Source organism: Acinonyx jubatus, chromosome C1 (assembly GCF_027475565.1).
Source record: "Acinonyx jubatus isolate Ajub_Pintada_27869175 chromosome C1, VMU_Ajub_asm_v1.0, whole genome shotgun sequence".
NCBI lineage: Eukaryota > Metazoa > Chordata > Mammalia > Carnivora > Felidae > Acinonyx > Acinonyx jubatus.
This window is the reverse complement of record NC_069381.1, coordinates 147,076,788-147,089,315: the sequence shown is the minus strand read 5'-3', so window position 1 is coordinate 147,089,315 and position 12,528 is coordinate 147,076,788. Positions and strand designations below refer to the sequence as shown.

Sequence of the window (12,528 nt, the reverse complement as noted above, 5' to 3'; positions counted from 1 at the left end):
TGTGTTCAGGGAATAAAAAAGGCTTTAAGAAAATGTTGTTAAATAAAGAAATAAACAAACTAATATTTCCTACTTTCTTGGAAACCTAAAAATGCCCTCTGTGACTAAATATGACATGTAGCATGTCTCTAGAGCTAATGATCAGAACCCCCAGTAACTTTTGGTGTGAAATACAAAAGCCATACTATTACACGTAGTCAGCGGGGTTGATGATCAGGTCAAATGCACTGTAAGTGACCTTGACTAATAAAAATAAAAATAGCAACAACAAAAAACAATAGCTCCAACTTGTGCTTTCACCAAGTGCAAGGTTTCCCTGTATGATGCTACTCTAGAAGACCACAGTTTGTGTTTGGAGCTGGGTGCAACTCTGGGCAGCCTATTGTTTATATACTTACTTGGAATATGATTTATACCTCTTAGTGTTGCATGTATGTGAACACTTTAATGCACTGAGTATCTATCCATCCTCAGAATAGCCCAGGGAAGCTATTTCCCAATTCACAGTTATCACTTAAAAATAATAATATTCAGGAATTGAAAGAAGATAATCAATTATAGCAAGAGTATTATGAGAAGAGAAGAGTCTTGTAGGGAAAGAAATAATATCAATACACCATGTATTTGCATACTTATGATATACCTGGCCCTGTGCCTTGGCTTCATAAGCAATAAGGCATAAAAACCTCCCAACAATGCTAGGAAGTAGGTAAAAAGTGTTATTTTACAGATGAGAAACTTGAGGCTTAGAAAAAATAAATTACATATTCAAGGTCACTCAGTTAAATACAATGATTCTATTCTGTGACACTGATGTTGATCTCTTCTTAAAATGGACTGCTCTCTTACCACTTTCTCTCTTTGAAATTTTTTGGGCTAACGTTGTATATGGTCTTTTGGACATAGTCTAAAGTAGGGGTGGTTGGGAGCATAGGCACTGGAATTCATACCCCTCCTGGGTTCTTTCCCCATCTCTGTAATTAAGTGTCAATGAAGTTTCTTATCTTTTTACAGATGTGACTTCACATCTGTAAAATGGGATAATAACTATCTCACTCTATGCACATACAGAGTCTATGCATATATAATGCTTAGCAAGTTGCCAGCATATTAACAAATGACAGCTGTTTATATTATTATTTCCAAAAAATATTATTCAACTACACAAATTCTCTTAGCCTACAATAAATGACCAAATTCTGCTCCACTTCTTTATTTGCCATATAAACATCTGCTTACATTGGGCTTAGAGCGCAAACTCTCTTAACTGCCTGAAAGAATAAAGATACCTAAATAAAAGGGAGACAGGAACAAAATCAAGACCCCCAATATGGGGCTTGGTTTCCAACAGATCCTTCTTTTTCAGGTCAATGAGTGGCAAAATCATGTTGCTCAAAATCACGTATGTTTTGAAGTTTGATGGAATCAATTACATATGAAGAATTTTATGTGTGTAAAAATACAGATATGTAATATAATGGGGGTAAATAGTAAAATTGTATTTAGGTCACATATATGAAAATATTTAGTTGCCTTAATTTTACTAGTTATCATTTTTAAATATCTACTATGGTATTATATTGTTTTTTTAAAAAAATAACATTAGACTTGGTATATAGACTGGCAAGTGGCCAACAGACCTCTAGTAAAGAATAAACAAATATAAAAGTGTAGTCCATCATAATTTACTTGGTAAATAGGTTAATTTCACTTTTGTTTTACAATATGTGCTATTATTATATTGAGGTAACATTTTCAGGTAAGAGTCAAATTCCCACTTTGCCATTTTTACTTGGCATAAAGAACCAACATTTATTGAGCACCTGCTTTGTTCTGGGTACTACATTCTAAGTACTGTGTTCCAGTAAGTGCTCTGTGTGTTATCTCTGAATTCTACCCACACCCCTCCAAGGAAAGCTTTACTTATCTCTTAAAGACCACAAATTTGAGGCTTGGAGAGATTACTTGTTTTTCCAAGGTCACTTAGCCATGCATAGTCAGGACTGGGGTTGATTCACAAGTCTTCTGACCTATTCACACCTCACCATGTTCCTTTTCAACCCCAATTGTAATAAAACCAGTAAATAGAAAAATATCCCAGCCACTTTGGATAAGACAGTTCAGAAATTCTTACCTTGTTTTTCTATTTTAGGTTTGCTAAATTTAGCCTATCATAGTACACGATATAGTACAGAACAAAAAGGCAAGTGCACATTTTAAAGAGGAAATATCCTGGATGTAAAACAAGGGGTTGGCTGTCACATGACCTGTCGCTCATGAACAAGAAGAAGGCACCAGTCATCATGTCTGGGAAAACCTTGCCTTTTAATTTGTAAATCTTGACTCTGACAGATGACATATTAATAGAAACTATTTATAGAATGTGTGTATTCTGTTTATTAATGTAGTTTTTAAGTTTCTATTTAGAATTTATACATGTAAACATTAAACATGATAGCAACTATCATATAATCTCAAGTTTAATAAAGGGTGGTATTTGATTTAAAAGAGGGGGTGCCTGGGTGGCTCAGTTGGTTAAGTGACTGACTTTGGCTAAGGTCATGATCTCACAGTTGGTGGGTTCAAGCCCCTTACTGGGTTCTGTGCTCACAGCTCAAAGTCTGGAACCTGCTTCATATTCTGTGTCTCCCTCTCTCTCTGCCCCTCACCTGCTCATGCTCTGTCTGTTTCTCAAAAATAAATAAACATTAAAAAAATTATTTTAAAAAGGGTGGTATTTGAGAATATGTACTTGTAAAATTATGTTTGCAACACAATATATGACTCCATAATATATATGTCAATATTCTCTTAGTAAGTATTAAGTTCTGCCAGAGCAATGTGTGTTGGGCCGGGTGTAACTAGTGGAATAAAACCTGTCTGGGGCATCCTAAAAGAGGGCATCTTTTGGGATGAGCACTGGGTGTTGTATGGAAACCAATTTGACAATAAATTTCATATATTAAAAAAAAAAGGAAAAAAAAGAATGAAATCTTGCCATTTGCAATGACATGGATGGAGCTAGAATGTATTATGCTAAGCGAAATAAGTCAATCAAAGAAAGACAAATACTGTATGATTTCACTCATATGTGGAATTTAAGAAACAGAACAGATGAACATATGGAAGGTGGGGGTAGGGGAACAAGAGGAGAGAGGGAAACAAACCACAAGAGACTCTTAATGATAGAGAACAAACTGAGGGCTGATGGAGTGACGTGGGTGGGAGAAGGGCTAGATGGATTAAGGTATTAAGCTATATAAGGTATTAAGGAGGGACCTTGTTATGATGAGCACTGGGTGTTGTATGTAAATGATGAATTACTGAATTCTACTCCAGAAACCAATGTTGCGCTCTATGTTAACTAAATTTAAATTTTAAAAAAAAGGAGAAAAAGGGAGTAAAAAATGGGAAATCTTCTAGAAATCTTCTCTATGTATGTTGTTTTTTTTTTTTTTTTAAGAAACTCATGCATTAAACTTCCTAAGTTCTCATTCTTTAGCATCACCTATGCTTTCAGGTATTACCCTCATTTTGAAATAGTTCTGGGAAGGAAAACTGATGTTCATCACAGCATGGATCATTATGACATGGATCCATGCTAAGCTTTGCCTCTCCCTTTCTCAACCGGATGCTAAAAATGATTGTTGTTGTTGTTCTTGTTCTAGATACCTCTGGACACAGTGTAAATACATCTGATATGTATCCAGTCCCCAATACCTTAGAATATGGAAACAGAACTTATAAGATAATTAATGCAAATATGACTTGGTATACAGCAATAAAAACCTGCCTAGTGCATGGAGCAGAATTGGCCAGCATTACAGATCAGTATCACCAGTCCTTCCTCACTGTTATCCTCAACCGGTTAGGACATCCCCACTGGATTGGATTGTTCACTGCAGATGTAAGTATCTTAAATCTCTTGGAACATCCCTGCATAACTAAGTTTCACATCTACTTCCTTAGTGGTATGGACACTGAAATTAACACAGAGAAAAAAAATTCCAAGAAATAATAGCAAATGTAACATTTAAGTAATTGGTTTATACAACAACTATGACCAACCTTACGAATAGCTTATGACTACAAATTAAAGGTATACACCTTTTTTAGAACAAACATCCACTTGCCTAATCTATGGAAAATAATGCCCTTCAAAGGTTCTCTGAAAATTTCTGAGTATCTCTAGATACTGCCTCATGTGGGCAGTGGAACACATCTTAAACTCAAGCACCTGCATTTGGGCAATCTGCATTTAAGAAATTATCAGGAAAAATGGATCATGCTTCCTGTCTAGAAATGTGGTTATTAATTAATTCAATACCACCTTGGAATTTAACACGTGGGTTTCTCTCCCTCTAGGGATGTATTTTGGAGAGTAAGATTTTTTTCTTAGTTTTCTTTTTTTTTTTAAATAAAACTATTATACACTTGCAGTAGTAAAAAGTAAACTCTATTCTGTCTCAACCTCTGGTTCTGTACCCCAGAGATAATCACTGTAAATATTTCTTATGCATCATTTAAAAATTTCCTACACATATTTACATAATGGGTAAATATGTATATTGTTTTTTAAATACAAATGAGGTTATACTACTTGTGGTGTCCTTTAACTTGTTTTTTGTTTAATATGCCTTGTACAGCTTTCCATGTCAGCACATAAAAATCTAACACATTCTTTGCAGCACCACATAAAGATATACCATACCACTCTCCTGTGAATAGAAATTTGGGTTCTTCCCAGTTTTTCACAATTACAAGTAATACACAACAAACAACCCTGTGTAAGTTGGATAAATTCCTAGAAGTTAAATTGCTGAGCACACTTTACATTTTAAGAAATAGTGCCATACTGTCTGCCAAAAGTTTACACTAATTTACATGCAAACAACTATGATAACAGGTAGTTTTTCATATCCTTGTCAATACTGGACACGTCAAAATTTTAATCCTTGTCATTGGGATAGGTGAGAGAATAGTGTCTTATGGTTGTTTATTATATTTGTGCATTACAGAATGATTTAACTTCACGTAGTCAATTTTGCATTATGGCCTCTGGATTTTGTATCAGACTTGAAAAGATATTCCCCGCACCAAGAGTATAAAATATTTAGCCAAGTTTTCTCTAGCACTTTTATGTTTCCAATTCATATGTATGAATCTTTGACCAATCTGAAATTGGTTTTGGTGTAAAGAACAAGATATTAATCCAACTTCATTCTGATTGCTTACTTGGAAATTATGGTGGTAGGGAACAAAGGATTACCCAAAACTAAAAAAGATACTGTTGTGACAGCTATTTCTTTTTGTCAGGCCACATTCACAAGCTATCCTAGACCCCCTGAAATAGAAGTCTAGATGTGGAAATACAAATCAGTGCGTGAAGTAAGGGCTGCTCAAATAGCACTGGGTGATGCAGTGCTAGCAAAGAAATTATGGCTTCATTTCCCTCCACAGAATGGTCTTAATTTTGACTGGTCAGATGGCACCAAATCCTCCTTCACTTTTTGGAAAGACGATGAGTCATCCATCTTGGGTGACTGTGTTTTTGCTGACACCAGTGGACGCTGGAGTAGCACAGCCTGCGAGTCATTTCTGCAAGGAGCAATTTGTCATGTACCTACTGGTAGGTTTAATTCTATTCAACTCAACAAATATGTACTGGCACCTACTGTGTGTAAGGCACTGTGCTAAGCAGGAGCTTTGAGTAAGGGTAAGAAGTGTCTGCCCTCAAGAAGCCTCTGGTCTGGTAGGTGATGTTCAGACAAATAACTGTTACACCAAGCAGAACTACCAAATGATGGAAAAGAGGTAGTAAGTGTTGTGGGGTTAGCAAGAAAAAAGAACATAACACATCCACTTGAGGACAAGTAGAAAGACTTCTTGAAGGACATAACTGTGTGACTGGCCTTGAAGAATAGGTAGGATGTAGTGAGAAAATGATTGGACATGGAGAGGCAGTCTGAACAGAAAAGCTTGGACAGGGCATCTGGGTGGCTTAGTCAGTTAAGCATCTGACTTCGGCTCAGGTCACCACCTGACCACCTGGTTCGTGAGTTAGAGCCCCGCATTGGGCTCTGTGCTGACAGCTCAGAGCATGGAGCCATCTTCAGATTCTGTGTCTCCTTCTCTCTCTGCCCCTCCCGCACTCACTCTGTGTGCGCGTGTGTGTGTGTGTGTGTGTGTGTGTGTGTCAAAAATAAGTAAATGTTAAAAAAGAAAAGAAAAGAAAAGCTTGGACAAAGACATGGAAGGAAGAAAGGTGTAAAGCAAAGCTAGTGTTGAAATTTGCCTTCATGGCAGTGTACCAGTAAGGAGAGGTGGGAAATCAGGCTAGAAACCTGCATTAAGAGCATGTGTGACCTTGAAGGCCAGACTGCAAATTCACGTTTACGTCAAAGACTAATAAAATTCTAGAGATGATGACAATGATGATAGAAATAATATTTATATTATATGATAACAATGATAATAATACCTCATTACTCTTAAAGCTCACCTGGCTCTCCCAGTTGAGCCAGGTGAACTTTATTTTAAACAGAAAACAAACTCAGAGCATGAAATAGCTTACTGAAGATCTCACAGATGTCCACCAATAGGACCAGGAGGAGAAGCCAAGCTTCCTTTCTCTTTGATGTGATGTTCATCCCATTACACCAAGTCCCCCTTCCCTTGATTGCTACGTAGAGTTCTTTAACACCAGCTGGTGTCTTTTAAAATCTCTCATTTAGTAAAAGTGCACATATTTGCTTACATTCTGGATACTATAAGTTAAACAGCATACACACTATGTAACTTCGGATCAAAATAATTCAGGATAATAATGTAAATAATAGCCACATACACTGGAAAAGCTAATTCTGCTACTAAAACACCATAAAAATTATTCTTCCCTTTTCAATAGCACTGCATTTATTGAGTGCTTAAGAAGTGTCAGGCACTAGCTCATTTAAACTCCTCACACAGCAGCACCTGAGTAGGTCATTTGGTAGAGCATGTGACTTTAGATCTCAGGGTCATGAGTTTGAGTCCCTTGTTGGGTGTAGAGATTACTTAGAAGGGAAAAATAAAAACAAATAAATAAACTTCTCATGTAAAAAAGATGTTGTTTAACTCTCTTTTATAACTTTTTAAAAAATGTTTATTTTGAGAGAGAGAAAGAAAGCACAAGTAGGGGAGGGGAAGAGGGGGGTACGCAGAGAGAGAAAATCTGAAGCAGGCTCTACCTCAAGAGTGGAGCCCAGTGCAGAACTTGATCTCACAACTGTAAGATCATGACCTGAGCTGAAATCAAGAGTCGGACACTTAACCAACTGAGCCACCCAGGTGTCCTGTTGGCTCTCTTTTTATTGATAAAGAAACCAAAGTATGAATATGATAGGTAACATGCCCATAGCCATACACCTAGGATCTCATCATGGATGTGACCTCTAAAGCAAAGTCTACCTGATATTTCCCTTAGTTATGTGTTATGTTTTGCTATGCTATGTTACTTTACCAAATGCATTATTTTCTCTCACAGGTTGATTGGCAGGTAAGGATTTGCTAAATCTGTAATATTTAGCACTGCATAGAACACATTTTGTACATTTGGAAGTGCTTTTTGCCAACTTCATTCATTTCTATGAATCACATCCCCCAGTTTTTCCAACCTTTAGGATACCAATTATAAACATGAAAGACAGCCACCCTCACCCATGCAGCACCCAAACTAAGCCTAAGAGGCTATGCATGAATATACCCTGTTATGTGTAGGTAAAGATTATTTCTGCCAGAAATGCTACAAACCGGATTTGGTTTTCTGATCATTTATATTAAACCCACTCTTTCAGAGTATTATCATGAAAATCTCATTACACTATTTATCTTAGTCTGTCATAGAATTTAATGCAATGTTTATCCCAATAAATGAACCCAGTCACCACCCTAAAATCATAACTGATTTTTGTTCACAGAAACAAAACCATTTGGACACCCAGAGTTGTGCTCAGAAACATCTATTCCCTGGATAAAATTCAAAAGTAATTGCTACAGTTTTTCTACAGTCCTAGACAGTACGAGTTTTGAGGCTGCTCATGAATTTTGCAAAAAGGAAGGTAATTCTTTTGTGATGGTAAAACGCTTTCAATGCATTCCTTCTTGACGTTTCAGTAAACAATGTGGTTTTCTTCATTTGTCTGATTATTTAGTGACTTTAGGAGCAACAACAAAAAAAAGTAAATACTTTTGAATTGCTTGTTTGGGGATGGACTATCTATGAAATTCAGTGTCTGGTATAGAATGTGAAAACCTAATATGGTATCTCAGGATACTACACTTTCACAGAAAATGTTCCTTTTGAATTATAAACTGAATTATAAACTTTTATATAATTCCACCTGAATTATAAACTTTTAATGTTCTCTAAAATTAATATTCTATCCTTTAGCTTCTTAAGTACATGCTTGTCTCTTTTAATAAATGTAGTATAATTTTTAAATTTTTAATCAAAAATCACTTATTCACAATAGAAATGTTTGCTCTGCAAAGACTGAGTTTTACAAATTATTGTAAAGGAGACATTTTTAAAATTGAATTTACCCATAAACACAAATACTTGTTTATTTATTGTTTGTGTCTTTTATAGGATCTAATCTTTTAACAATCAAGGATGAGACTGAAAATTCATTTCTCCTAGAAGAGCTTTTTGCTTTTGGTTCTTCTGTCCAGATGGTTTGGTTGAATGCTCACTTTGATGGTGACAGTAAGTGATTTGGGTAAAGAGGAGACAGGATAAATAAATACATGGTGGCCAAGGCTAATGAAAATGACATCTACAAACCAGAAGGCTCTCCTTAGATATATTTGCAGTGAAAAAATAGCAGTAATCCGAAAGCCATTTCCTCCAAAGACAATATTGCTAACCCTTTTCTATACCCTTGTGTCCTTTGAAATAATCCCAGAATACCAAACATAAAAACAAGCAAACAAGTTTATCTTATACTTACCCTCACATCATGAAGGTTCTTGGAGAGAATTTTGTGTTCACACACTTAGTCATAGACAACAAAACCCTATTTATTTGAAAATAGCCCAGATTCCTCGATGTTATAAAAGCACAACAGAGTTATAGAAACATTTCAGTGATGAATTGTGCTTTTAGAATTATTTGCTTCTCATAAAAACCAGGGTCTGTGATCAAATGAGAACGTGGTATTCTTTTCTCTATGTAATTGGTGGTTATTGAAAGTACTTATAAAGAAAAATATTTTAATTGGTACGGAGAACTTCTTACAGTGGTGCCCCAAGGTGGAGGGTGGGTTCACTCTGACAAGGAGGAGTGTTTCAATCACAGACATTGTTTAGAATTTCTAGCCCATTGTGGTAATAAAAAGCTGACCGACTTTTAGGTACTTTTATTGTTGGTTTTAAATCCTTTTCAGACAATGCGTCTCCTCTTATTGCTTACACCTGGAGGACTCTACCACTGTCCCCACCCCCTCAGTCCCCACTGGCTTGCTTCTTAAAGAAATTCATTGTAAAATTATTTTAGAAAGAGAGTCATTATGCAATGATATAGATGGTAGGACTTCAAATGATGTCTTTAAATTGATTACAATTATAGGGAATATTTCAAAATTCAAACTATTATGTTAAAAAAAAAGGTGATATTTGGGGCACCTGGGTGGCTCAGTTGGTTGAGCATCTGACTTTGGCTCAGGTCATGATCTCACAGTTTGTGGGTTCGGGCCCCGCATCAGCACAGAGCCTGGAGCCTGCTTCACAATCTGGTCTCCCTTTCTCTCTCTGCCCCTTCCCTGCTTGTTCTCTCTCTCTCTCTCTGTCTCTGTCTCTCTCTCTCTCAAAAATAAATAAACATTAAAAAAATTTTTTAAGATGATATTCTAAATGAACTAAATTAGAACAATGTATCTAAAATAAATAGAGAGCTGTTCACAAAGCAACTTTACTAATACCTACCTTTTGATAATGACTTCATGACTGTACCTACTGAGTCGAATGTATCAGATAAAGAGACAGTCTCATTAAATTTAGGAGCTGCTTTTTTCAGAAAGAGAGAGAGAGAGAGAGCGTGCGCACGAGCAAATGGGGGAGGGGAGAGAGAGAGGATATTAAGCAGGCTCCACACCCAGCGCAGAGCCCAATGCAGGGCTCGATCTCACAACTGTGAGATCATGACCTCCCCTGAAATCAAGAGTTGGATGCTTAACCACCTGAGCCACCCAGATGCCCCAAGAACTGCTTTTTATGGTTCATTCCAGTCTTAGTATATTTGATAATCATACATATAAGTCATAGTAAGTCAACAATTTTTCTACAGATGAAACCATAAAGTGGTTTGATGGAACTCCCACAGACCAGTCGAACTGGGGCATTCGGAAGCCAGAGACGGACCATGTCAAACCCCATCTGTGTATTGCCCTGAGGATCCCCGAAGGAGTGTGGCAGTTATCTCCATGTCAAGAAAAAAAAGGATTTATATGCAAAATGGAAGCAGGTGGGTAAAGTCAGAGGATAATTCTTCATTTTGATTCTACCCTGACTAATGTTGACCCACCTCTTTAGCATTTCAAGTGTTGAAAATGCAAGTATTCGGGGAATATTCAGATTCTGACATTATCATCTTGTTCTACATCAAACAAGTCAGAGGACATTTCAGCTCCTTCTTTCTCTGATATCAACAAAAAATCATTATAAAGACTATGACTTTCCTGTGTCATCCTCCTTGTTCAACTAATGTGCAAAAAGCAGTTTAACCTCAAACAAATGGAACTAGAAATGTTAAAAGCAACTGCTACTGGTACTGCTAGTACCATTCTGGCAACTGCTACTCAGAAATGTTAAGATTCATCTTTGGTCCCAGGAAATATAATCAAGGCCTAGGTATTCTTGTTGTGGATTAATGGATGTGATTCTCTGTTGCTAGCCATAATATGTTATAAAAGTCATATTTTAACTTCATTGTGAGCTACTTAGTTTGTGGTGATAAAAAGAAATAATAATTTTAGAAATCTAAGCCAGAAAATTCTAGTCAGTTGCCAATAATACAGAGATTTCTAAGACAGGATGTTAACAATGAACATTAACAGTGGAAAGGTGTTTTTAATAATAATCACAACATTTCTAGATGTCAGTGTTGCAGAGAAGGAGGAACCTGCTGCTAAAGATTTCAGAGAGGAGATAAGGTTTTGGAATCCCAAAAGATGAAGAGAATAGAGGAGGGAAGGCATATTAGACAAAAGTCCCAGCATGACTAAAGCCAGTGATTGAGAATGAGCTCAGATTGGAGCAAAAGGCTCATATTAGGTGGTGATGAGAATAAAACTGGACAGTAATGTAGGATCCATTCACAGAGAGTATCTCTCTGTGATACTGTGAGAGTATCAGTTTAGAGAGCTGAACTTCATGGTGAACCTGACAGGGAAGCCCTATGTGCTCTGTAGACACTTGCAGTGGAATCACACTCATCTGGATATAAAGGGAGGCAGTTGTGATTTGAGTGACAGAACAAGGAACATGAGGAAGAATAGAAATAGGAAAATCATCAGGATTTGGTGATCTGATTAGAGACTGGGTGGGAATGAAGGAGAAAAAACTGGAAGATGTCGGCACCAACATTCAAGCCCTAACAGTGTAGAAAACAGGACTGAGCCTAATAAGTAGTGTGCCCAAGTGATCAATAGCATTTAAGTATCAAAAACAAATCAGAAACACCTTGCGTCTATGCAAGACTTTAAAGCTTCCTGTAATATATAGGATACCTCTTTCGTCCCTCATAGCAATTTTTTTTTAAATTTTTTTTAATGTTTATTTTTGAGACAGAGGGAGACAGAGCGTGAGTGGGGAGGGGCAGAGAGAGAGGGAGACACAGAATCTGAAGCAGGCTCCAGGCTCTGAGCTGTCAGCACAGAGCCTGATGCGGGGCTCGAACTCACGAACCGTGAGATCATGACCTGAGCCGAAGTTGGACGCTCAACCAACTGAGCCACCCAGGCGCCCCCCTCATAGCAATTTTTAAAGCAGTGAAGCAGATACAATATTCCCATTTTACAGATGAGAAATGTACTTGATCAAACTGAAGCCCACAGTCCAAGTTTTTTGACTCTACATGGTCCTTCCATATCTGCCTACTGCATGCATCTTGAGAATAAATATTCTTTTAACAGCTTCTCTTTAAAAAGTATCTTCACATGGGACACCTGGGTGGCTCAGTTGGTTAAGCATCTGATTTTGGTTCAGCTCATGATCTCACCGTTAGTGAATTAGAGTCCCATGTTGGGCTCTGTGCTGACAGCTCAGAGCCTGGAGCCTGCTTTGGATTCTGTGTCTTCCCCTCTCTGCCCCTCCCCTGCTCGCGCACGTGCCCACTCTCTCTCAAAAATAAACCAACATTAAAAGCTAAAAATAAAAAAAATAACAATAACTCTAAAGTTTCTTCACACACATACATGTTTTTAATAGTATGATGAAAAATTATATAGTATTATTTTTAAATTGCAAAACAGGTTTTGTTAATGTGGTTTT

General features: G+C 37.0%; 1 protein-coding gene across 3 annotated transcripts in view; it reads left to right on the top strand.

Annotated features, from left to right (window-relative positions):
• PLA2R1 (phospholipase A2 receptor 1) overlaps positions 1 to 12,528 on the top strand; it is a 119,502-nt gene that overhangs the window by 102,779 nt on the left and 4,195 nt on the right. For all 3 annotated transcript variants that reach the window (XM_015082931.3, XM_027055659.2, XM_027055660.2), the window contains exons 24-28: positions 3,669 to 3,907; positions 5,461 to 5,629; positions 7,959 to 8,099; positions 8,630 to 8,746; positions 10,325 to 10,501. In XM_015082931.3, coding sequence (XP_014938417.2) covers positions 3,669 to 3,907; positions 5,461 to 5,629; positions 7,959 to 8,099; positions 8,630 to 8,746; positions 10,325 to 10,501 — 843 coding nt within the window. The remainder of the gene's footprint in view (positions 1 to 3,668; positions 3,908 to 5,460; positions 5,630 to 7,958; positions 8,100 to 8,629; positions 8,747 to 10,324; positions 10,502 to 12,528) is intronic.